Below are 25,720 nucleotides of genomic sequence, written 5' to 3' on the forward strand. Positions count from 1 at the left end.
AGACATTCATTAAGGACAGGCAAAAAGATCAATGGAACCAAAAATATAGAAACTATATATTAAATTGTTTAAGTAGCTGCATATAAAAAGGGACCAAAAAAATTATTATATTGAACTAGTAGTGAAGTAACCATAAAGATTGTATGTAGTAAACATATTATCATACAACGAAATAAGCTGGAACTTAATGTGGTCACAAATATGTAAGAACCCGACCATTATGCAGCCAGCCTCTGAATGGTTTACCAATTATTCTCCCGAGTCCTGATGATAAGCTCCTTTCTCTTTCTGCTCTTTTCTTATATGCTTAATCTTTTTGTAATCTCATTTTCTAATCACAGGACCTCTGTACGGAACTCTCCAGATCACAAAGCTATCAGGAGGTTGATACTCTTCGAGCCATGTAACATTTGAGATCACTTGTCCATTCATCACTTCAATCTCACCTGGTTTTAAACATGAGGTTATCAACAACATTGCCATAGATAATATTCATAAACCAAATCTGTTTAGCAATACAATCAAGTTATGAGTGATTTGTTCCATGATATCTACATTTAAACTCTTATCTAATCAAGAACCTAGTGGTTTAACCCATGATTCCTCAACAAACTGTTAGGAGTAGTAACAGTAAGAAATGAAGTCGCATTTTTAAGCAATTAAGTTATAAAGTGGTTTTCCTGTGAAGTTTGTGTTATTGTACCAGGTAAGTCTCGTATTGGGGATTTCCGGAAGTAGTTGCAGTGTCTGCCGTGAGTAGAAGAGTATGGAGGAGATAAGATGTCGAAGATTGCACAATGAGTAATGGCTTTAAAACAATGAATGTTGCCGCCGGTTGTTGGATATAGAGTGGTCGCTGGGGTAGGGGCAGTCATATCAGTATCCTTGACCAGTTTTGCAGGTCTTGCTATGAGTAAAAGGAAACAACAGATTACTCATTTTGAAATTATTCGCATAGCACGGATGTTACACTGGGGCAGTTTACATGTCGCTATTACCTTGTAATGGATCGTCTAGCTCTGATTGGTCAGGCTCAGCCCAATCATATGACTTCACGTGCATAGAACCATAAACAAGCTTGCTTAGCACTGTCATGCCTGGATGATTATGAAGTGGTATGATAGACCCAGGTGGCATGCAGAAAATTCCAATCTGACAAAATAATGATCAAAACCTAGTTAGCAGACAAGAAAAGCAAGAATCTTGCATTTCAGAACATTGTTTAACTGCAGTAAACATGTGGAGCGTGTTGCTCCATGGCTTAGAGTAATGGCCATACCAGGAACCAAAAAGATTAGTCATGATGAGAGATCTGGTTTCAACATGAGAAGTCTAGCCTATGTAGTTCTACTAAACATCATCAGCTTTACATAAATTTTAAAGCCTATCCACCTTATCTCAAGAGTTCATAGCCAATTTTTTTACTATATTGATGAAGGCATACTCAAACTTCTAAAGGTGAAATGCAATACCATCCTGAAAGAAAATTTGCTCACCGAGAAGCTGTCACACTCATGTAACTGAAGGTATTTTATAGCTGGCAGAGAATGATGGTTTCCATTACGCTCGTTCCCAGGACCAGGCCAGTTACGCACCAATTGTGCTTCCTGTTCGAGACCAACATCAGAAGGCTTGATTTTCTCTGAAAATAATAAATAAAGGTATCAAGTATGTCCCGGTCCGCAAGTATTAAACCTGATAAACAACAACAGTAGTCTAATGATAGCACAAGAGAGTGCGATACCCAAAACTAGTACTGCAATTCAGACATCGCGAAGCAACACAGTGTGCCTAAACAAACATTTATGATAGCAAGCAAGGTTGCAGACAGAGAAAGGAAGAAAATTTGCAAGACAGTGGATAAAAAAAATGAAGTCCTACCCAACATATTGCGAACCTTGTCTAAGGCCTCCTCAGACACAGGTCCATTGGATGAGAGAGATGCCTTGCAAGTATTGAAAAGCCTCTGAATATAATACGGCATGATACGAAAAAGGGAGCAAAACTCCAAGTTCTTGAGCTCTGGTCAAGCTCTGAGTTATATAAATTATAAAGATGAAATGAACGGTATCTGTTCCCAGTTTCAGCACCAGCGATCACCTTCTTCAGTGATTCTCAAGCACTGCCCTGTAAAAGAAGGGAAAAGACAACAAATTTAACTTCATATAGGGCTCCACAATCGAAACAAACAAATCTGAAAAACAGATAATACAAATCCAAGTGCGTCTCTGACACTGACAAGGGATGTGGTTTTGATGAACGCTTAACACGTAAAGGATTAATCTTTTTTCTTACATATCGAATACCAAAATCACACTGCATCTGCCTAATTGAGCTCAGTCATATATAATTTGCCAGGAATAGAATTTTAGGTCAGGTTAGTTTGGTAAACCGAATCATATAAATCGAACAGAATTGAATTGAACGGAGCCCAGAAGATTCTACCAATTCATACAAACATACATATCAAACAAAATTTGAAAACATAGTGGAACAAGAGAAATGAATATTACGAGTTGAGTAGAAAAAGCTAAAACAAGAAGGAGAAGGAGATAATATAGAGATTACAAGGTGAGCTTCAATTTCAAAACATGGGTTAAGATATATATATATATATATAAAGAGAGAGAGAGGAGAGAGAGACCTTTCGAGCAGAAGAGTGAAAAAACCGAAGAAGGGCGAGAATCGGAGGAAAAGAAACGATGATGGAAATGGTGTTTTTAGTCGGAGGAGGAGGAGGAGGAAGAATCAGAATTTGATCTTTTTGCTTTGTGACTCACTTAAAAACGTCAAGTCTCACTCTCTCTCCCCGTACTTTTCAAATAAGTCAATTTCAACCCCCTTTTTGCTTTTTTTTTCTTTCTTTTTTGTTTCGAATCAATTCCATTCCACCTGCATATATTTTCTCTACGACAAGAACAAACTATAACTTTATTTTATGGCCAACCAACATTTTACGCACGAGTACTAATTAATTCATTCTCGTGCGAGTTTCTGATAAAAGAATGGTAATAAATGGAGTTTTGACCGGACAAATCTCATCTTATACAATCTTAAATTTTATACAGTAGTATCAAACAAGTAGCAAATAAATGTATAATGTATTTAACTACAGTACTGTTCTTTTTGTTCTTCTAAATCGTTAGTTATTATTCTTTTTTGTAATCTGGAATTAATCAAAGAGAATTCAAACTGTAAATCCTATTACCATTTTTTAAATTAGGAAGACGAAGAAAGAGAGAATAAAATAGCTAGTTAATACTCTCTCCGTTTCATAATATAAGATGTTTTAGAGGTTTTTCTTTGGGTGTGAATGGTTGCAGCGGTTGAAGCGGACAAATCTATCTGCGGACTGGACCGTTTTTTATTTACCTTTCAGCAAATGTAGTCCGCAATGGTGAGGTCCAAATAAAGCAGAGATAAGACCGTAGCAGACCAACTGCGGACCGCTTTTGCATACAAATAGAATTGGTCTGCAGCGGTCTGTAGTCCACCTTAAAAATGGAGTGGTCCAGACCGTAGATGGATTTGGCCGCCCTGACCGCAATTACCATTCAAACCCTTTGTTTCATAATATAGGATGTTTTCAACTTTCTAGGTAACTTTTAGATTATTTTAATATTTTATTATTATTTATTTTATGCAGTCTTGTTTATGATTGGTTGAACTTTTTTAAAGTGACTATTTCTTAATCTGCGTGCTTTCACTCAAAACATCTTATATTTTGAAACAAAGAGAATATAATTTTACATTTTTTTTTAAGTACAAGATATGTAACTAGCTTTTATAAAAAGAATTCAAACTTGACAGATCTTGTTAGTAGATAAATGAGTTTTAAAAATGTCATAAAACTCGTATAAATTTTATTGTAAAAAGCCAAAAGGTAACAAATTTTTCAATAAACTATTAAAAAATGCAAAATTATAAGGTATGTTTTTGCTATTATTATGTTCATACTACTCTACTAGGATGGGACGTTGTAAATTTATTAGTGGTGTACTTTTTTAACACTTTGGAAAGCCCAAGCTTTTTAAATGAAAGTATACACCTTTTCTGCTTTGCAAAATATTTAAGTTATTGGGTCTGATTGGTAACGTATCCAGAGCCGTACTAAGGTATTTTGATGCCATAGGCAAAAAAAATGGTTTAATATATCAACAATGTATATAACAAATATTACTATTATATATATATATATATTAGTATTTAAATATTTATAATAAATATATGAAATCTTAAGTAGAAGTTTACCGTTCCATAAACAAAAGCAATTATCAACGAATAAGAAAAAAGTATGAAAAACAAATGAAATATAAATGTTAGGTTGATCATTTAATATAGTTATAGTGATATACAAAATGTTTTATCTAATATATAAAAATAATTAAGAAAGTTGGATGAAGATGAACAAAGAAAGATGGATTAATATATACCTTATCAGTGGACGTTTCAGATTTCTTGTACATAATATATACCTTTGCTGTAATAATTTACTTTGCTAATTCAATATAATAATACATATATGTCATAACTCATAACCATTATCAACTTATATAGGTTCCTAATGTTTCCACAAAATATGATGCGGTAGGCGAGAGTTTCTTATCTCATAACGTAGGCACGACTCTGAATGTATCTAAAGCTGTACAGAAAAACTGTAAGCTAAAGCTGTTAGTTTTTACGGAATAGTACAAAACTGTAAAAAATATTGTATATAAAAGTTGTACAAAAAAGCTGAGAGTAAAGTTTTTAATAAAATAATTAATTAAGTTTTTCTGATTGGTAAAAATTGGAAGCTGATAAAATAATTAATAGCTAAATTCCGTTTTCTCCACCAATTGCAAACGGGCTTTCTCGTCTCGGGCGTTCTTGGACTATAATTTTTGTTTATCTGAGTTTTCTCATATATTTATAGCTAAAATGTCAATGTACTTTTTATTATTTCGGTTTAAATTCCGACATTGTCAAAAAAGTCCGACCAAACATTATTATCGTTTTGGGCCTTACCAACATTTTCTTATCGTAACGCGGCTTCGGCAAGATATTTTTAGCTGGGAAGTTAAAAATAATATATAAATATTCCGTTAGGGGGCCTTTAATCTTAGCTATTTACGTAATTACCCCTTCTGGAATAAAAATCACTAAAATATAAATTGCAAAACGATCATTTCTAATACTTTTCTTTATCTCGATCCTCTTTGACTCTCTCTCTCATCTCTTTAGTTTATCCACGAACGAAGAAAACCTAAAAGAAGAAGAAAAGGAAAATCTCGAAAGAGAAGCCATGGCAGGAGTTGGACCGATGACCCAAGATTGGGAACCAGTTGTGATCCGTAAGAAAGCTCCTAACTCTGCCGCTAAGCGCGACGAGAAGACTGTCAACGCTGCTCGTCGTAGCGGCGCCGATATCGAGACCGTTCGCAAATGTTTGTTTTTCTCGATCTCCCTCTTGTCTGATCTGCCTTCTTTTATTATTAAGCTTTGCGATAAGATTTATCTGGTTTAGGCTATAAGAGTTTGCCGATTGAATCTAGGTTGAGTTGTTACTACGCTGGATTAGGGTTATTCATATACCTTCGCCGCCACTGCCTTATTATCCTTTCTTTAAAGGATTTGTGTTAGGGTTATCGTTTGTTATGATTTCGATTGCGTTTGCAGCAGTAGCAATTTTGCCCTGAGGTTGCTAATTGATTATTGCTCGATTACTTGGTTTTCTATTGCTCATGAATCTGTTTTTTTCTTTTTTTTTTTTGTTCAATAAGAATCTTATAGTTGTGTAACGGGATCTCTTTTGTTTTTGCTTTGTTGTAGTCAATGCTGGATCCAACAAGGCTGCATCAAGCGGCACCTCCTTGAACACGAAGAGGCTTGATGATGACACTGAGAACTTATCTCGTGAGTATTATACATATCTGAATCATTCATCTGATTTATATCATGCACTGGAAAATAGTACCTAATCTGCCTCTGTAATCTGTATGTATTCTGAGACATAGTTTTATACTAGTCATTTTCCTATAAGGGCAAGTTTTGGCGTATGTCTTTCTGGGTTGCTAATGTTTTCTCCCAGTCGGAAAATATATATACTAGTACCTACCTGCCTCTGTAATCTGTATGTACTCTGGGACAGAGTTTTATACTAGTCATGTTCCTATAAGGGCAAGTTTTGGCGTATGTCTTTCTGGGTTGCTAATGTTTTCTACAGTCTGGATTGTTTCGTGAGAGGAGGTTTTTGTTTGTTTATGGGGTTATCAGGATACCAAAGAGCTGAAGCTTTGTGTATCTTAGTTTCCGCGTGTTCTCCATTTTTTGTGATAGATTGGTCAGGAATGTTTGTTATCGTCTAACTCGTTGTTTGCGTATTGGTTGTATAATCTAGATGACCGTGTGCCTACTGAGTTGAAGAAAGCCATCATGCACGCCAGAGGGGAGAAGAAGCTGACTCAATCCCAACTCGCCCAAGTACTTTCTCTCTTTTCTCTGTTGTTATACTTGTTTGTATGTCACTGGATTCATGGTGGTAACATTATTATATGTTTTGATTTCTGTAGCTGATCAATGAGAAGCCACAAGTGATCCAAGAATACGAGTCAGGGAAAGCAATCCCGAATCAACAGATCCTTTCTAAGCTGGAGAGAGCACTTGGTGCTAAACTCCGTGGAAAGAAGTAAGAACAAATCTCTTAAGGTGAAAAAAACTAATCGCAGTTTCTCCCTCCAGTTCAGATGCATTACATATGCTATGAAAAGTGAAAACTATATGGTTGGTTTTAATGGCATAGTAGTGATGTGTTGCGAGAAATCTTTTATGATGTGAGAATAACAAAGCTGTTTGGAACTTTATGTCATTATAAATAATCTGTTTTCTTTCGTTTCGTCATGTCTCGTAAACCCCATGTTCCACTTTTGGAAAAAGTTCAAGGTTGAAATTTATCGACTGTCTGCCAATAATGATTTGATCAAATTGATTCTAAAATGTAAAATACATGAGGTTATGTACGTATTAATGGGAAACTATGAAGAGACAGAAGAGAAAATTAATTACTTGGAATCTAAATAAACAAAATGTGCTGTAAACTAGAGAATTTAGGAAGTGAAATCTCTTAGTCTTATTGATTAATGTCGAGGTTACAAGTATATATAATAGGAGTACAAAGGCTAAAACCCATAAAGTAATCGAGTACATAACATAGGCTATGGGCCGTAAAGCAATGGCCGATGGGCCGTACATGCGCCGACCGGTATATGGGCCGAATGGCCATGTCCTAACGGACTGTGAGCGGGCCGGTCTATAGAGTCCACAAGTGTTTTACAACACTCCCCCTTGGACGAGATGACCGTGCCATGTTGGATGGGATCGCTGCAATGTGCTTAGGGGATGCTGCCTCATTAAAACCTTACCAGGAAAACCCAATGGGACAAAACCTTGGTGAAGGAAAAAGAGTACAGCACACATTGCTCCCCCTGATCCAAACATCACTCCAAGTCCTGAAGTCTCCGCATCCCAATCTTGTGCGTGAGCTTCCTGAACGTCGATGTCGACAATGCTTTGGTGAAGAGATCGGCTGAGTTGTCGCAGGACTGTACTTGCACCACTTGAACTTCTTCGGCCTTTTGTAGTTCATGTGTGAAGAAGAACTTCGGCAGTATGTGCTTCGTCCGATCTCCCTTGATGTATCCTTCCTTGAGCTGGGCGATGCAAGCCGTATTGTCCTCGTAGATGACGGTTGCTCCCTTGCTGTCTTCTAAGCCGCTATCCGTCCGTATATGCTGAGTCATGGACCGCAACCAAACACACTCACGGCTGGCTTCATGGATGGCTAGGATCTCCGCGTGATTTGACGATGTGGCCACAAGAGTCTGCTTCATTGAACGCCAAGAGATCGCCGTACCGCCGTGCGTAAACACATAACCTGTTTGTGACTTACCGTTGTGTGGATCGGATAGGTAACCTGCATCAGCAAAACCAACTAGACAGTCTCGGTTATGGTTAGTATAAAATAAACCAAAATCAACCGTCCCTCGCAGGTACCGTAGTACGTGTTTAATACCATTCCAGTGCCGTATAGTTGGACAAGAACTATATCTTGCTAGGAGGTTCACGGCAAAGCATATGTCCGGCCTAGTGTGGCTGGCCAAGAACATTAACGCTCCTATAGCACTGAGGTAAGGCACTTCAGGTCCAAGAATTTCTTCATTGGCCTTCTTAGGAGCAAATGGATCTTTATCCAAGTCTAAGCTTCTAACAACCATTGGGCTAGTCAATGGGTGAGCTTGCTCCATATTAAATCTCTTGAGTACTTTTTCTGTGTATGCCTTTTGATGCACAAGGATCCCATTATTTCTGTACTCAAGCTGCAATCCCAAACAGAATTTTGTTTTGCCTAGGTCTTTCATCTCAAATTCTTTCTTGAGATATTCTACAGTTTGGGCGATTTCCCCAGAGGTACCGAGGATGTTTAAATCATCCACGTAGACTGCTATTATCACAAATCCTTTGTTTGCAAACTTCTTTATGAATATACATGGACTGATTGGGTCGTTCTTATAGCCTTTCTTGGCTAAATAATCACTTAGTCGGTTATACCACATTCGACCACTTTGTTTCAGTCCATAAAGCGATTTGTCTAGCCTTATGCAGTATTGGTCTCGAGAACCACTTTTACCTTTATGTTCTATACCCTCTGGTAATCTCATATAAATCTCATTATCCAGTGGACCATATAAATAGGCGGTTACAACATCCATTAACCGTAAATCCAAATTTTCTCTTATGGCCAGACTTATTAGATATCTAAAAGTCGTTGCATCCATCACAGGGGAGTATGTCTCCTCATAATCTATGCCGGGTCTTTGAGAGAATCCTTGTGCTACAAGCCGTGCTTTATATCTCACTATCTCATTTTTCTCATTTCTCTTCCTTACAAAGACCCACTTGTGTCCAACTGGTTTAATGGTAGGTGTTGTCCTTAAGATCGGACCAAACACACTTCTCTTCTTTAAAGAGTTTAACTCCACATCAATGGCTTCTTTCCATTTAAGCCAATCTTTACTTTGAGTGCACTCTAATATAGATGTGGGTTCTAGATCCTCATTTATCTCAAGTGCTACCTTGTATATAAATATTTCATCAATGTCGACATTTTTCCGGTTCCATTGTATTCCAGACATTATGTAATTGATTGATATCTCATTGTTATCAATTCCTTCAGGTTCTTGAGGTTCAGCGTCCTGAACTTCACCTGGTACATTAATTATTTCCGCGGCCATGTCTGGTTTTTCGGTAATTCCCTGAACCTCGGTCTGTTTTGCACCTTTAGACTTTCGAGGATTTTTATCTTTGGAACCTAACGGTCTACCTCGTTTCAAACGTGGTTTAGACTCTGTAGCAACTTGTTTATTGTGTTCCTTTTGAACATCAATACGTACTGGTGCATTGCAAGCTGGTATGTACGATTTTGTTACTCTCTTTGGGTCAGCAAAGGAATCTGGCAATTGATTAGCTAGCTGTTGTAAATGTATAATCTTTTGAACCTCTGCATCACATGCTAGAGTTCGAGGATCTTGCCAATTTAAGGATGTTTGATTCCATGTTAATTCTTTGACCAGCTTGCCGGTCTCACCACCTATAGTAGGGAATTCGGACTCAACGAATTGACAGTCCGCGTATATGGTCTTAAATAGATCTCCTGTCAATGGCTCAAGATACTTTATTATGGTGGGAGACTCATATCCCACATATATTCCCATCCTCCTTTGAGGTCCCATCTTAGTTCTCTGTGGTGGAGCAACGGGTGTATAAACGGCACAACCAAATGTTTTGAGATGGGATAAGTCTGGCTCTTGACCCGATAATAGTTGGGATGGTGAATATATGTGTTCACTAGATGGCCTGATGCGTATGAGTTCTGCTGCATGTAAGACCGCGTGTCCCCAAGCCGACACAGGAAGCTTCGATCTCATTAACAATGGTCGAGCTATTAATTGTATACGTTTAATGAAGGATTCAGCTAATCCGTTTTGTGTATGGACATGTGCCACAGGATGTTCCACACTCACCCCCATGGACATACAGTAATCATTAAACGCTTGGGATGTAAATTCACCAGCATTATCTAGACGTATAGTCTTTAGTGGAAAGTCTGGAAAATGTGCTCTTAATCTTATGATTTGAGCCAACACCCTAGCAAATGCTAGGTTCCTTGTGGATAACAAGCATACGTGAGACCATCTGGTTGATGCATCGATCATAACCATGAAATATCTAAACGACCCACAAGGTGGGTGTATTGGTCCACATATGTCACCTTGTATCCTTTCCAGAAAATGCAAAGTCTCTTTTGTGACTTTTACTGGTGATGGTCTTGTAATGAGTTTCCCTTGTGCACATGCTACACAAGTGAGATTTTTAGGGAAAACTCTTTTCTCTTTAAGGTTGTGCCCATTTGAACTCTTAATTACTTTACGCATCATGTTCGAACCCGGGTGGCCTAACCGGTCATGCCATAGAGTGAATTGTTCAGTGAACATTTTGTGCTTAGCCATGTTAGCTTCTATCATGTTTATCTTAGCATGGTATAAACCAGTGGCTAGTGCGGGTATAGTCTCTCGGACCTTCTTTTGGCCGTTTACATTTTCAGTAATGTATAGGAATTCTTTAGTTCCTTCACCCTTGGTTTCAACATGATAGCCATTTAATCTTATATCTTTAAAGCTCAATAAGTTTCTCTTAGAGCTGGGTGAGTATAGGGCATCACTTAGTTCAATATGTGTGCCGTTAGGCAACAAAATGTGAGCCTGGCCGTAGCCTTCTATCATGTTGGCTATACCCGCAATTGTACTAACATTTGCACTTTTCATTTTGAGATCTATGAAATATCTTTTGTCTCTTAGTATAGTGTGGCTGGATCCACTGTCCACCACTAGTTCACTCATGTCCTTGGCCATTTCTATAAATAGGACATAATTTTGTATTTTAATAGGACAATTATAAAATAAAAGAACCATTGCATTTAAATTAAATAATCATCCAATACAATAAAGGAAAATAAAGCATAAAAGCATTGAAATTAAACCGCATTAAAACGAAAATCAATCATCATCTTGAAGGCAATCGGAAGTCTCTAGCAAGTCGTCATTCTCATGATCGAAGTCTCCTTCATCATCGATGTACGCATAGTTGGCTTCCGGATTTTTCTTTAGAACTTCTTGGTATGCATCAATGAGGTGTTTGGGAGTTCTACAAGTCTTGGACCAGTGGTTTGACATACCACATCTGTCGCAGACCGATTTAACCTTGGTACGTGGTTTAAAGGACGTACGGCCCTTACCACCACGTCCGCGGCCTCCTCGGCCGGCCTGTCCGCCACGGCCGCCACGGCCACTACGTCCTCTGCCACCACGGCCTTGGCCGTAGTGTCTTTCTCTGTGGACATAGTTGGTCTCATGGGGCGCTTTTGGCTCCTTAGACTCCATTGTAGTTTTCTTTCCCAAATCAACATTATTTGCTTCCGGTAATGGGGCTGTACCGGGAGGTCTCATAACACTGTTCATCAGCAGCAACTCATCATTCTGCCCAGCTAGCAGTAAACATTCAATGAGTGCCCCATAATCGGCAAAGCCTTGATGCCGATACTGTTGCTGAAGAACTCTATTGTTAGGGCTGAAAGTAGAGAAAGTCTTTTCTATCAGTTCCCTTTCAGTCACCTCTTTTCCACATAACCTAAGGAGTGAGACAATCCTAAAAAGCTCAGAGTTATACTCCTCCACGGATTTGTAATCCTGGATCCTTAGGTTCTTCCAATCAAACTCGGCCTTTGGAAGGAGCACCGTCTTTTGGTGCCCGTAACGGCGTTTAAGCTGTGTCCAAAGGGCGAGTGGATTGTCTATGAAGAGGTACTGGCTCTTGAGACTCTCTGCAATGTGATGGTGCATATGTTGGAGACACTTGTTCTTTTTCTTATCAGTGCTCTCAACTTCCTCATCAATGCAACCAGCTAGGCCATTTGACCTTAGGTGGATTTCGGTGTCTTTCACCCATTCCAAGTAGTTCTTTCCAGAAGCTTGCAAGATGGGATAGTCTAGGCTTTTGAGGTTTGCCATCTGCATATAATATAGACATCCGGTAGTTAGCATGCGATATTTGAGATCGAATCATGCAACAAATATTTATTCAGGTCATGCGGTATTTGAGACCGAAACATGCCTTGGACCATGCGGTATTTGAGACCGAAACATGTCTTGGACCATGCAGTATTTGAGACCGAAACATGTCCTTGGGCCATGCGGTATTTGAGACCGAAACATGCCCTTGCCTATTATAGATTTCGTATGGTTTAAATTCATGCATGCAAAGACAACAAAATCAAATATGTATGCATGCNATGCAAGGACAACAAAATCAAATATGTATGCATGCAACAATTTCCTTTTTTCTAGATAGGATTTCCTTTTTCTTAAATTTTCTTTTCTTTCTAGGATTTAGTAAATATTGTTTTAAGGGGGTTTTAGATAATTACTATAACCGATTAGGAACTTATCCTAATCATAGCTTTAATTTCCGATTTCATGTTTTAAAGTTTATAGGAACTTAACAAAAGTTTTAGTTCAATCGGAATTTTCAACCCTTAACTCAAGTTTATCAAATTCGGTTTTGAGTTTTAACAATCCTAGAACATGATTCATGCAGCCGAAATTTACATGAACAATTTATGCTTGAATAGATCCTATCTTTATACATGATCCGTTTTTCAATATGATGCATGAATGATCCGGTTTTAATATCCTAGAACATGTTTAAACAACAAAATATTTCTAGGTTCTTATGCATCACAACAAGCAGCAAACAACCAAATTCCATTCATAATATAATTGGTTTTAATTCTCAAGGAATCTAACAACCTAAACGCCAACAGGTTTTAAGTTTTAGGTTTTAGGGATCTTAAACTTTGTTGGTTGTGTACTTGTTTGTCTTAGGGTTCTGTATGTTTAAGTCCAAATTCGGATCATAGGGTTTTAAGAGGGTTCGGCCATATTTTACCTTTCACCGATTTGGATCTGACTGGATATGAACCGGGAGCTAACAGACCTCGGTTTTAATCTCTCCCTCGCTCACGGACCACGAACAGAACCACGTACTAGATCACGAACGGAACCGCGAACTGGATCACGAACAGAAATCGCGGACAAAACAACGGACAGCTTCCGCGGACAGAACAACGAACTGCTTCCGCAGATCACGAACAGCTTCCCACGAACCGCTTGGTACTTCTCTCGTCCGGAATCACGAATCACGAACAGATGAACTCACCCCCGAACTCGGACCACAAATCTCGATCAAGCTGCCGATAGAAGCTTGATCACGAGCTTAAGGTATGCTCGTGAACAAGGAGATCCTCGGACAGAAAAAGGGTTTGATCTCGGATGGGAGCAAGAACGAAGATAGTTTAGGGTTTGTGGAAGAGAGAAGAAGATCGGCGGCTGCTTTAGGGTTTGGAAAGCGGCGGCTGTTTTTTAGGTTTTAGGGTTAGAGGCTATCGTGCTGATAACGTGTTGTAAACTAGAGAATTTAGGAAGTGAAATCTCTTAGTCTTATTGATTAATGTCGAGGTTACAAGTATATATAATAGGAGTACAAGGGCTAAAGCCCATAAAGCAATCGAGTACATAACATAGGCCATGGGCCGTAAAGCAATGGCCGATGGGCCGTACATGCGCGGACCGGTATATGGGCCGAATGGCCATGTCCTAACGGACTGTGAGCGGGCCGGTCTATAGAGTCCACAAGTGTTTTACAACAATATGCGCATAAGCTTAATTTTTTTGGGCTGGATTATACCCGAATATGGGCCTTGATTACTTTTTACGCTTGGTCCATCTAAAACAACTCGGGGACTAAACTGTACCAAATTAAAGTAAAGGGAAAAGACTGTAAAGTTGCCGGTGAATACGTACATCCCTGCAACTATTCCCCGCGCCACAAAACAAAACAGTACAAGTGAGTCAGAGTGGAGTGAAGCTGACATTCACACACACACACAAATACACAAAAATCAAAAATCAAGAAAAGACTAATTTTCACGAAACCCGAAGCTTTTAACTTATTCCTCTACTGTTTCAATTTCATCTCCTCCTTCACTTCTCTCTCAGTGGCAATTTCTAGGGTTTTCACATTTTTCTTTTGTTTTCCATTTCTGGAAACTAGTACAAAGGCTACAACAAAACAAAAAATGGAGACAGACGAAGCATACCAAAAGAAAGAGCGTGCTGCACTTGTATCCATTGTGGTTCTTGCTTGTCTTGCTCTATCTTCTTTGTTCGTCGCCTTTAGCTACTACTGCTACATTCGTAACAAAGTTTCTAAGCGTCACAGGATTAGCAAGAGTAAGAAGCTCCCAACAATTTACCTTTAACAAAGTTGTTATCTTTATCTGCATTTTCTTGTTCTTACGCACTCTGTTTTCACTGGGAACTTGAAATTTTGTTACTAATTAAGGAATATTTGGATGATGATTTTCAATTAGGGTCCGATTTATTTATCTGGGTATTGAATTTATTGTTGTAATAATACCTATCGAATGTTTTTTAGGGTTTGACTGCGAGGAGAAAGGCGATTGTCAAAAGGTACAAGATTTAACTGGCAATGGGTTGCAGATTTTCACCTTTAAGCAATTGCATTCAGCGACTGGTGGATTTAGCAAGTCTAATGTGGTTGGGCATGGTGGGTTTGGGTTGGTTTATCGCGGTGTGCTTAACGATGGGAGAAAAGTTGCTATCAAGTTCATGGATCATGCAGGGAAGCAAGGTGAAGAAGAATTCAAGATGGAGGTTTGTTTATTTTAGCTTGGTCATTGATCTTTTGCTTTTCAAGCTTAAGAATGTTTAGGTGTTTGTGTAGAGTTTTCGATTACTTTTAAACGATTGATCAATTTTTTTGTATCTGGTGGTGACAGGTAGAGTTACTGAGCCGTCTGCGTTCACCATACTTGTTGGCACTTCTTGGTTATTGCTCAGACAATAGTCACAAACTGCTTGTGTATGAGTTTATGGCCAATGGTGGTCTGCAGGAACACCTTTATCTTAACAACAGTAAGTTCATTTGTCCGGTAATGTTAGAAGTTGCGGCTCTTTTTTTACTTCTATGCATATCCTTTGGGTGATAGCATTTTGGGACATGAATCCTTAGATAATGTAGTATATATTACTAATTGGTGAACATAGCATATGGATTAGTCATTGTGGATTTTGATGGATGTTTCTCTTTTTTATTGCATATAGGATCTGGTTCTGTCGCACCGAGATTAGATTGGGAAACTCGGATGAGAATAGCTCTGGAAGCTGCAAAAGGCTTGGAATATCTACATGAACAAGTGTCTCCCCCAGTGATTCATAGAGACTTTAAGAGCAGTAATATTCTGCTGGACAGAAACTTCAACGCCAAAGTTTCAGATTTCGGATTGGCCAAAGTCGGATCAGATAAAGCTGGTGGACACGTTTCTACTCGTGTATTAGGCACACAAGGATACGTTGCTCCTGAGTATGTTTTCCACTCGATCAATTTCTTTGTTCTTCCATCACATCAACTTGATTAGCTCGAATGTAACACCCATTGTTTTTTTAATTTCTTGTTCAGGTACGCATTAACCGGTCACTTGACAACAAAATCAGATGTCTATAGCTACGGTGTAGTCCTGTTAGAGTTATTAACCGGTAGGGTTCCAGTAGATATGAAGAGAGCTGCAGGAGAAGGCGTTCTTGTCTCTTGGGTACACATTCCTTTCAAAAAACTGCTCTTGTGTCATTTCTTCTCGTCTTTTTGCTCTAATAACGTTTCTCATTCTCCAGGCTTTGCCTCAATTGGCTGATAGAGAAAAAGTAGTAGACATAATGGATCCAACACTGGAAGGACAGTACTCGACAAAAGAAGTGGTTCAAGTTGCAGCAATAGCAGCAATGTGTGTTCAAGCAGAAGCTGACTACAGACCATTAATGGCAGATGTGGTGCAGTCACTGGTTCCCTTAGTGAGAAACCGTAGGTCAGCTTCAAAGCTTAGTGGCTGCTCCAGTAGCTTTAGCTTGGCTAGGTCTCCTAATTCGCCTGGTAAAGCAAGCATCTGTTCTCAATAAAACAGAGAATAACAAAAAATGTAAGGGTTTCTTTTCTTTTTTTGACATGAAAATGTAAGGCTTTTATATGTACTACGGGATTTTGCTAAAAGTCAGACTTCTAATGTGTGATTAAACATGGTAATTAATAATTATCATCAAATAAAGAGAAATCTCTGGTTTGCACAAAAAAAAAAAAAAAAAAAAAAAAAAAAAAAAAAAAAAAAAAANATCTCTACATTGGGCCGATCCTGGCCCGTTAGTATGTCTATTACAAACTTTAACAAAAAGGTCACGTGCGGAGTACGAGCCCGTGTTGGAGGGTGGAGGGTAAAAGCGTCATTTCAAATCCTAAATTTGCTTAGAACCCTAGAGGCTTATTATTAGATCTAGGGTTTAAATATTTTTGCCGTTTCCTCTTTTCCGATTCGTGTTTTCCCGTCGGCCGGAGAGTTAACGCAACCCTAATCCGAAATGGTCCGTCGGAGCTGTTTCTTCTGCTTTGTTTTCTGTTTTTTTTTTTTTTTTTTTTTTTTTTTTTTTTTTTTTTTTTTTTTTTTTTTTTTTTTTTTTTTTTTTTTTTTTTTTTTTTTTTTTNCGGAGAAGAAGCTATCGAACCCAATGAGGGACATTAAAGTGCAGAAGCTGGTTCTCAACATCTCCGTCGGTGAGAGTGGAGATCGTCTCACCAGAGCCTCCAAGGTTTTTACTTTTAACTTCATTTCTCTCTTCTTTTTTCCCCCCGATTGTGCTCGATTTGATTCGAATTCAGTTCTTTGGATTAATTTTTATAGGTGTTGGAACAATTGAGTGGTCAGACTCCTGTCTTCTCCAAAGGTGAGTTTTTTTAACTAAGTTTAATTAATCTTTGTAGTTCTTGGAACAATTTAGTGATTTTGTAGTTGTTATTGTCTCTTGGATCCTCAGAGATATGTAGTGAGAATCAGTAGGTATCAGTTGTCGTCTCTGTTTTTAATGGGGGTTGCTTGGAGAATCTTTGTAATCATCAGCTTCTAGTAGATAACTTTGTTGTCGATGATGATGATGAAGAGAGTTCTGACATAATATGTTATCACTTTTGCAGCTCGATACACTGTTCGTTCTTTTGGTATCAGACGTAATGAGAAGATTGCTTGCTACGTCACTGTCAGGGGAGAGAAGGCAATGCAGCTTCTTGAGAGTGGACTGAAAGTTAAAGAATACGAACTCTTGAGAAGGAACTTTAGCGACACTGGTTGCTTTGGTTTTGGTATTCAGGAGCACATTGATTTGGGTATCAAGTAAGTCTCTTCTTATCTTTCTTCTAACACAAACATAGAAAGAGTGGCTTTGTGTAACCATTGATCCAAGCGGGGTTTTATTTTGATTCCATCTTAGGTATGATCCATCTACTGGAATCTACGGTATGGACTTCTATGTTGTTCTTGAGCGACCTGGCTACCGTGTGGCACGTCGCAGAAGATGCAAGGCTCGTGTTGGAATCCAGCATAGAGTGACGAAAGATGATGCCATGAAATGGTTCCAGGTGAAATACGAAGGAGTCATTCTCAACAAGTCTCAGAACATTACCGGTTAAAACAAATGTGTCAAACAAAAAGATCTATAATCTGTCTTTATCTTTCCCCCCAATTCGAATCAGTATTTTCTCAGTTTTGTTTTGCTTCTCTGATCTTCATACATTTGAATTTTCATTATATAGATATTTGCCTATCTTTTATCGTCGTTATGGACAAAATATAAGCTGACTAAAAAGTCTAAAACCCAATTCTGAGATAATTAGATCTTTGAATGTTCAATACTCTCCGACAGAAGAAAGTAGGTAACGAGCAATTTGAGCATTCTCTGTTTTAAGATTATAAACAAGGGTCTTAATTCAACATTATCGAAGGCGATCCTTCGAAAGGGTGTTTATTATATAAAATCTGCATTCACATTTCTGAAGTTTTACTATATATTTTACAGTCAAATTTTCAAAGAATGAACAGTTGAATCCGATTGTCTTTCATTATCGATTGGGTTATGATCGCATTACGGTGTTCTAGGTACATAAGATTAAACACAACATCATTTTTAACTGGTCTATAGCTCGGTTTAACTTTTGGATTGGATTTTCTGACTTCTGAGTTAGTTTATCCTGATCCAACTATAGAATAATATCCTTAAACGCATAAAGTAACGTGAAAATTATCGAACGAATGCGAAAATTCAGTTTTAAGAAGAATCTTTTTGACTAAGCGCATTTATGCTTTTTAATAGTATTAAGAAGACGTGTCGATTATAAATTACCTTGTACTTGTACATTGTTTAACATACTAACAAAGATGAAAAACATTATCCAATCATGTTTCATTGTCAATTCTCGGTTGCATCAGATTCGAGCGAATTATTGATTGGTTCGACATTAATTATCATGATCAGAAATGACCAAATCAAACATATATATGCATATGTGTGTAAACCCGCGTTACGTATAATAAACTAATCAAAAACCTATATACAACCAGAAAATAAAAAATTTGGCTCCTTTGTGACAAAAGTTGGAGGCAATAATGGAGTAATTAAACTATTAATTATGACAGAGGCTTTTATAGTTTTTATCTATTAGTGATTTACAATTTTATTAATGACGACTGGAGGAATCTTGACTTGATCATACACATATTTATTATAAGCCATTTCCAGCCCAAATTTCTGTGTATCTTTATTTAAAAAAACTAAGTCATTTTTCTAGACCTAGGGTTATATATATTTATGTTTATTTTATATATAAAAATTGGATATGTATATTTCATCCCAAAATGAGTTGCAGCTTTTACTTAGGCAAATTTCTCCAGCAAACGTCATCAAATATGACATCTTTGTTATCCATAGAAAGGGCACATGTTACTACTACTCTCTGCAAACTTTTTGGTCAGATCTCATAATCTCTTTCCGTTGGATTGTACGGGCCAAAACACAAAACCAAACATATTTTTGCATAGAACTATAGAAGTGTTGTAAATTGGTTGTTGATGTGAGGTTCCTAGTTTAAAAAAAAAAAACTTAATACCAATAGGTAACGAGTGTGTTACGATATTAGAGATTCATAAGACATGGAATCATAATTTTGAGATGAAGACTATATATGTTTCATCATTACGGACCACATCTCTTTTTCTATTGCTATATCGATTATATTCATTTAAGTTTATTAATGTCATTGTTGGTAACAATACTAGCCTCCTACTATGTAAACTTCTACTTTTTTCATTATTTTTTTTCTCCAACTAGAAATTCTTAAGCGGATGAGCCAATAAGTGAAATTGGGAGAAGGAAAAGAGTTAATCAACAAACTGTGAAAACTAAGCTCAACAGAGAAAAAGAGAACATTGTACTTGTACATAATAAAGTCGTGAAAATGACCTTTGGTTAATTTTTCAATTGGTAAGTAGTCTTATAGATTTAGTCCAAAATGGATAAATCATACACATTTAAAAGAAAATAGTACTAGTATGTATTTATGTCAAGTTCACAAACATGATGCATTTTGGGGAATTGAAACGGACCAAATCAACTGATATAGTTTAAGGACAGCTTAAAAGAACTCACGTCTGAATTTATATATACTTTCACTGTAAACAAATTTCATCATAACATCTCTGATTCGGGTTTCATTTATTTAAGAAGAGTTATATATATAGATGGGTTGTATAACTAACTTAATTTTGTAATATTATAAAAATGAGCATAATTAATTTGATTTTAATTTTCTTAACAATAGACAGCAAAAACGAAAACATCACAGTCTATATAGATCAGATGCAGGGATAATTATAATATAGATATGCATAATTATGCATGGACTTAATCAAAATGTCCAGCTAATTAAAGAAATCATTTGAATAGCAAAACCTTATGGTATATTATAATAAAATCCACGAGAGAGGAGAGAATCTTTCAAAATAAATAAACTAATATCACACTATAAAACAACAACTGGTCATATTTTATATTCAAATAAAATTAACACCAATGACCCAAAAACATTATAATACAAATATAAATCTCCTTTGATATTTGCCTGCACGTCCCCAAAAAACAAGTAGTAGAGAATAATAATCACATCAGATTGGATTAAAAACCCTCTCACTAATCACCTTCTTAATCACCCTCTCCCCCCTCCCTCCGGTTCTCAACTCAACCAGCAGCAGAAAGAAAAAAGAAAAAAAAAAACACATCCTGTTCCGGAGAAATCGGAATCATGCACCGTAGAGGAGCAATTCAAGAATCAGACGACGAAGAAGATGAGACATACAACGACGTCGTTCCTGAATCTCCTTCTTCTTGCGAAGACACGAAGATCTCGAAACCAACTCCAAAGAAAAGGTTTGTGAATTTTTCTATCAAATTGTTTTTACAAAAATAGAATGATCTGAAAATGTAAATAATAATTAGTAGGAGGAACGTAGAGAAGAGAGTTGTCTCAGTTCCGATAGCTGACGTGGAAGGATCTAAGAGTAGAGGAGAAGTATATCCACCGTCCGATTCATGGGCCTGGAGAAAATACGGACAAAAGCCGATCAAAGGCTCGCCTTATCCCAGGTATAATTTACAAAAACACACACAAACACTCTTCTTTTTTTGTTTTGTCGTTTTAATCAGCGGCGGCTTTAGAAATGAGGAAAAGCGTACGTTAGCCTTTACGGTGGTTGGGCTAACATACGCACCATGTATAAAACGGACGCGTTTGATATCGCGTGGTTTTGACGCGCCACCTCCTTAATCTTTGGGAGAGGATGGGGTTTTATTAATGTTTGTGAAAACTTTGTGATTAAAGGAATAATAAGATGGGGGTCACTCACTCTAAATTGAATTTCTTTAGTTCCCTTAAAGTTTTAGTAGTAGTAGTAGTAGTATTTTATACTTTTGGATAACCTCGGGGATGTGTGAAATACTAGTAGTATTTAAAGTAGCGGTAGATCTTGTTGATTTCTAAAGTGAATAGCCACAAAAGGTAATGCGCACAAAAAGGAAAAAAAGAAGTATATATATGTACGTGATTAACGTGCCAATATTATTATACTATTTGTCATTTATTACCATTTCTTAAAGTTACATTTATGGAAAATATTATTATAATTACATTACGAAGTTATCAAAAAATAAAAAATAACTATGATTTATGTATTTGGTGTAATTAAGTTTGAAATTTTATTACGTTGAGTATTTTCATGGAAATGTGTGTATCACTTTGTTTTGTTACAGGGGATATTACAGATGTAGTAGCTCAAAAGGGTGTCCGGCAAGGAAGCAGGTGGAGAGAAGCCGTGTTGACCCTTCGAAGCTAATGATTACTTACGCCTGCGACCATAACCACCCTTTCCCTTCCTCCGCCGCCAACAACAAATCCCACCACCACCGTTCCTCCGTCGTCCTCAAAACCGCCAAGAAAGAGGAAGAATACGAAGAAGAGGAGGAGGAGGAGGAACTAACCGTAGCCGCAGCAGAGGAACCGCCGGTTGGATTAGACCTCAGCCACGTGGACTCTCCGTTGCTCTTAGGTGGCTGCTACAGCGAAATCGGCGAGTTCGGTTGGTTCTACGACGCGTCCATCTCATCATCATCTGGTGGCTCTTCGAATTTTCTCGACGTAACGCTAGAGAGAGGCTTTTCAGTAAGCAGAGAGGAAGATGAGTCTCTGTTTGGTGATCTCGGTGATTTACCTGATTGCGCCTCCGTCTTCCGCCGTGGGACTGTTTCCACGGAGGAGCAACATCGTAGATGCGATTTTGGCGCCATTCCTTTCTGTGATAGTTCTAGATGAGTTTGTGTCTGTCTTGTGTTTGTAGCCAAAAGAAAAGAAAGAAACATTTTTTTTTTTTCCACTGTAAAGGTTGTATCAATGGTGGATTCATATGATTCATTTAAAAAAAAAAAAAACCCAAATAATAAAAGTAATATCATTTGAGAGGATTCAAAGTAGTTTATTTAAGGTACTAATTAGATTTTTACATGCGACGAGGATAACCAAAAAGGAAAGTTTCTTCCATTGCTCTTACCACAGAGAGTAGCTCTAATGTGAAGAGATCGTTCATTCTCATGTCTCCCGCGGGATTTGATCCATTAGTTGGAGAGGAGTCTTGTTTTGCTGGCTTGAGTATGACGAATCTACAGACAGGACACTGTCCTTTGCTCTTTAACCATGGAACTATACATTCTTCATGAAACATGTGTTTGCAAGGAGTGAGCATCACTGTTTCCTTGGGTTCAAAGTCTTCTAAACACACGGAGCATCTCTTGTCCTCTTCGTCGCCTGGGAGATCTCGACTGTTTCTTGCGTTTTCGTTTCCCGGGGTTTTGTTTCTGTAGTATAAGCTCAGGCTTCTGAGGAGAGTGCTTTTTGGAACTGGGTTGTATGTCTCTTTTGTTAGATGTTTGAGGATCTCGTCTTCTTCATGGACTTGTGATGATGATGATGATGTTGAGCTGTTCTCTCGTCTACCGGGCTGGTTGTGAACGGCTTGCCTTAGTGCCTCGAGGTGCTGTCTTCGCGGGTTGTTGCTGTTACGAATTGGAATCTGATGTCGAGTATGTGACGGTGGTACTAAATCTCTGACAAGAACAATGATATTTCAAGTTCTTGAAGATGAAAGATGTAACGACTAAGCTTTAAAACAAAATCAAAAGCAGGAATAAACAGAGGAGGATGATGATTTAAGTACACAGTGGATGAAATCGTTGTATTTGAGTAAGCGGCTGGAAGATCATCTAGCAAGCGTCTGTTAACTGTCTGAAAGAGGATACCGAAACATCAAACCGATGAGGAGGCTAAAACATCCATCTAGGAGTATATATGACGACAAGAACAAAACTTCACTTACTGAGTTACTCCTGGACCACGAGTTCTGCGAAGAGAAAGCAGGAACTCGCCAACCCGACGATCGTGTATCCGTATCATAACTATAATTGGGTTGATTTGGCACAGAAGAATAGCCATTTCTGTTGTTGTTCATAGCTGAGAGAATGAATGGCTTTCTTGTTCCAAATAAGAGATATGATAAAGCTTTTGTACTGTAACGCAGCTATATTCCTTTTCTTGCACTGAGTTATTCTTTCTCCACTTATATGATTCCCTAAAAGCTGATAAACTAAGCAAGGAATATATGTCCTAGTATGTGATGCCATGTCTTGTCCCCTGAACAAGTATCACGCACACAAACCATGACCTAAATCTTAAACTGAATGTTATGTACAAGAATCAATACCACAAAAACTTGGTCCAAGATTGCGATTTATTTCTGCGAAGGTTCACAAAAACCTCTTTAATCCATTAATATTGAAGTTTAGATTGCTACACTTCGAGCTTCACGAATTCTTTGTTACTTGAAATATATCTACCAGCTTTTTAAAAGGGATTCATAAAGTTCCTTGCTTTCTCATCTTGCTATGCTTAACCCACCTAATATTAGAATCCAACAGTAACTTCACTCGAGAAAGCACAAGAAAGGTTCTACATTTGCTTGGTCTTAAAACAGGGGAATTATCATTACCCAAAACAGTAACAATCACAAATCTCTTGAGGAAAATTGTAGCAAAGCACAATCCAAGATGATACAAATAAGTCATCTACATCAAATCCATTTTATTTCGAAAACATAAATACGATGAAGAGAGTAATAATAAAGGCATGACAGCGAGAACAGAAACCGAGCAATCACAAAAGGGACCGAGAGAGCCCACACCTTAGAAAATAATGTCTGTATCCTTCTCTGCACCACCAGCGAGAAAGTCACGAGCAGCGTTAATCGAAATCCCTCTCTGCATAGAGATTCCTTCAAGAACCATCTCCTCAGCAAACTCTTTAGCATTAGCCGCCTGTCGTTCGACTTCCCTCCTCTTGTATCCCTGAATCTTCTTCAACCTGAAGAAATCCTCTCTCTCGAGCTCATCAAGCTCTCCCTTGATGTAACTGATTGTATTCTCCAGCTTCGGCTTCACCACATTCTCCAAAGCGTTGACCCTGCGATTAGTTGTCTTGATAGCTTCATCAAGCGTCAAGAAAGAAGTCTGGAGGGAAGCAAGCTCAACTAGAACTTCAATGGCTTTCACATAAGCCACACGGCAAGCTTGGACCTGTTGACCACCTCTAGCTAAACCGGTCAAGTCATTCTTGGTCTCGCCTTCAGAGAAGTGATCAAACTTGGGAAGCTTCACACCAGCAATATTCTCTGTCCGAGAACGAACCTTCAACGTAGCTTCTTTAACGTTCTCGAGGACAACATGTTTGACGTTCTCGCCAGCAACATACTTTACTTCAGTAAGAGCAAAAGAGGATGTCTTCATCATATCTCCCATGGATTCCTTTGCAGTAACGATTTTCTTAAGAAGTGCCCTAAACTGAACAGTCAAAGCATCACTCTTCTTCTTGAGGAGAGCATGGCCTCTTGTGGCTCCAACAAGACGAGCTTTCATAACCCCAAGCATTGTAACAGTGGGAACCACATTCAAACGCGCGTTTTGGCCAGCCATCTTTCAAAACTACTGCAAAGGAAGGAGATAAGATTAATTATCTTATCTCTGCCCATTAAAACAACAACACACACAAACAGACTCATCATTGGCGACAGAGATCAACCATTAAATCTGGTAAATTCTGATTTTACTAATCAGAATTGAACAAAAAAGATTCACTTTGGAAAATCTTAGGCTAAAATCAAACAAGCAAGGACCCTAATCGTCATATCGACCGATCCGTAAAGAGATCCATCAGATTTCAAATCAGATGTTTTCAGATTGATATCAAAAGTCTACGAATTTTAGATTAAAAAGAATTGTCTAATTCTCGAGGCACCACGTAAAACTGAATCAAAGTCGTAATATCGTTACCCAGATCCCGAGAAGATGAAATCCGGATCAGAGACTCAGAATTGATCAAGTGGGGTTAATGGGATAAACACCTAAATAACCCAGATTTCAATTGTTTTTGTATTCTTATGGGAGAAATTAAACTAGAGAGAATTGAGAGGAAACAGAGTGAGATTAGAGAGGGATGATGTGAGGTACCTGGGCCTCTGGAGAGACTATAATAAGAGGCGACTTCTTTACAATTAAATCACTGAGATAGATTTGGATACTAGACAGATGATAGCTTTGGAGAAAATTGAAAAAAAAAATTTGATTTTTGTTAGGAACAGTGTTAGAAGAAAGATCGTATTCGTCGACCTTGTCGCTCGCTGATCGTGGAGGAAAGAAAAAAGGGGCTCTTTTTGTAATTAACTGTAACATTGAAGGGCCTTTTTATTTATTCTTTGCTACTAAAATAAATAAATATTACAGCTCATCACTGAATGGTGGGGCCTACTTTCCTGTCTTAAATTTGGACCCGGTGTGGGCCCCATTTTTGTTAGACGGTGAACTTTGTTCTTATAATAAGTGCTACACAACACTTTGCTAAAGGACATGTATGTCTCTAGGATATGATTTGGGGTACTTCTTTATTTGATGATTTTTACAACTGACACTAAATGAGATTTCTTAACTTAAATGAAATTAGATATAGATGGCTAGATGCTTTAATTTCCTGAGAAAACAAAACCATACAGATTAATTGTTGAAAAGACCCTTATTGTTTGTCCACA

The 25,720-nt window shown here is 37.9% G+C and overlaps 8 protein-coding genes across 14 annotated transcripts; 4 read left to right on the forward strand and 4 right to left on the reverse strand.

Moving 5' to 3' along the window:
- LOC104792151 (plant cysteine oxidase 5) lies at window positions 89-2,767 on the reverse strand. Its single transcript, XM_010518215.2, has 6 exons — window positions 2,645-2,767; window positions 1,882-2,127; window positions 1,497-1,642; window positions 999-1,152; window positions 704-907; window positions 89-446 (listed from the first exon to the last, which is right to left on the reverse strand). Exons 2-6 carry the CDS (start codon window positions 1,982-1,984, stop codon window positions 325-327), a joined length of 729 nt encoding a protein of 242 aa, XP_010516517.1. The 5' UTR covers window positions 1,985-2,127; window positions 2,645-2,767; the 3' UTR covers window positions 89-324.
- Window positions 5,176-6,930, forward strand: LOC104792152 (multiprotein-bridging factor 1b). Its single transcript, XM_010518216.2, has 4 exons — window positions 5,176-5,426; window positions 5,812-5,895; window positions 6,380-6,462; window positions 6,552-6,930. Exons 1-4 carry the CDS (start codon window positions 5,285-5,287, stop codon window positions 6,669-6,671), a joined length of 429 nt encoding a protein of 142 aa, XP_010516518.1. The 5' UTR covers window positions 5,176-5,284; the 3' UTR covers window positions 6,672-6,930.
- Window positions 11,091-13,067, reverse strand: LOC104699222. The gene is made up of 2 exons (XM_010414556.2): window positions 13,039-13,067; window positions 11,091-12,101 (listed from the first exon to the last, which is right to left on the reverse strand). The coding sequence occupies exon 2, from the start codon at window positions 12,099-12,101 to the stop codon at window positions 11,091-11,093; it is 1,011 nt and encodes a 336-aa protein (XP_010412858.1). The 5' UTR covers window positions 13,039-13,067.
- Window positions 13,825-16,262, forward strand: LOC104792153 (serine/threonine-protein kinase CDL1-like). Its single transcript, XM_010518217.2, has 6 exons — window positions 13,825-14,381; window positions 14,587-14,825; window positions 14,951-15,086; window positions 15,276-15,534; window positions 15,631-15,763; window positions 15,843-16,262. Exons 1-6 carry the CDS (start codon window positions 14,228-14,230, stop codon window positions 16,122-16,124), a joined length of 1,203 nt encoding a protein of 400 aa, XP_010516519.1. The 5' UTR covers window positions 13,825-14,227; the 3' UTR covers window positions 16,125-16,262.
- LOC104792155 (60S ribosomal protein L11-1-like) lies at window positions 16,708-17,822 on the forward strand. The gene is made up of 4 exons (XM_010518218.2): window positions 16,708-16,805; window positions 16,898-16,940; window positions 17,188-17,383; window positions 17,481-17,822. Exons 1-4 carry the CDS (start codon window positions 16,725-16,727, stop codon window positions 17,677-17,679), a joined length of 519 nt encoding a protein of 172 aa, XP_010516520.1. The 5' UTR covers window positions 16,708-16,724; the 3' UTR covers window positions 17,680-17,822.
- Window positions 20,073-22,022, forward strand: LOC104792158 (probable WRKY transcription factor 69). Of its 2 annotated transcripts, none has more exons than XM_010518228.2 (3): window positions 20,073-20,468; window positions 20,541-20,684; window positions 21,348-22,022. In XM_010518228.2, the coding sequence occupies exons 1-3, from the start codon at window positions 20,344-20,346 to the stop codon at window positions 21,904-21,906; spliced, it is 828 nt and encodes a 275-aa protein (XP_010516530.1). In that variant the 5' UTR covers window positions 20,073-20,343; the 3' UTR covers window positions 21,907-22,022. The 2 variants fall into 2 exon arrangements, with proteins under 2 accessions (XP_010516530.1, XP_010516529.1); XM_010518227.2 differs by having other exon boundaries at window positions 20,077-20,468; window positions 20,538-20,684.
- Window positions 22,029-23,153, reverse strand: LOC104792157 (E3 ubiquitin-protein ligase RDUF2). Of its 2 annotated transcripts, none has more exons than XM_010518225.2 (3): window positions 22,964-23,153; window positions 22,805-22,872; window positions 22,029-22,694 (listed from the first exon to the last, which is right to left on the reverse strand). In XM_010518225.2, exons 1-3 carry the CDS (start codon window positions 23,093-23,095, stop codon window positions 22,091-22,093), a joined length of 804 nt encoding a protein of 267 aa, XP_010516527.1. In that variant the 5' UTR covers window positions 23,096-23,153; the 3' UTR covers window positions 22,029-22,090. The 2 variants fall into 2 exon arrangements, with proteins under 2 accessions (XP_010516527.1, XP_019102441.1); XM_019246896.1 differs by having other exon boundaries at window positions 22,972-23,079.
- LOC104792156 (V-type proton ATPase subunit D) lies at window positions 23,603-25,359 on the reverse strand. 5 transcript variants are annotated; one of them, XM_019246898.1, is made up of 3 exons: window positions 25,146-25,357; window positions 24,969-25,039; window positions 23,603-24,620 (listed from the first exon to the last, which is right to left on the reverse strand). In XM_019246898.1, exon 3 carries the CDS (start codon window positions 24,609-24,611, stop codon window positions 23,826-23,828), a length of 786 nt encoding a protein of 261 aa, XP_019102443.1. In that variant the 5' UTR covers window positions 24,612-24,620; window positions 24,969-25,039; window positions 25,146-25,357; the 3' UTR covers window positions 23,603-23,825. The 5 variants fall into 5 exon arrangements, with proteins under 5 accessions (XP_019102443.1, XP_019102442.1, XP_010516523.1 ...); XM_019246897.1 differs by having other exon boundaries at window positions 23,603-24,623; XM_010518221.2 differs by lacking the exon at window positions 24,969-25,039 and having other exon boundaries at window positions 23,603-24,659.

Source organism: Camelina sativa, chromosome 6 (genome assembly GCF_000633955.1).
Source record: "Camelina sativa cultivar DH55 chromosome 6, Cs, whole genome shotgun sequence".
Classification (NCBI taxonomy): Eukaryota; Viridiplantae; Streptophyta; class Magnoliopsida; order Brassicales; family Brassicaceae; genus Camelina; species Camelina sativa.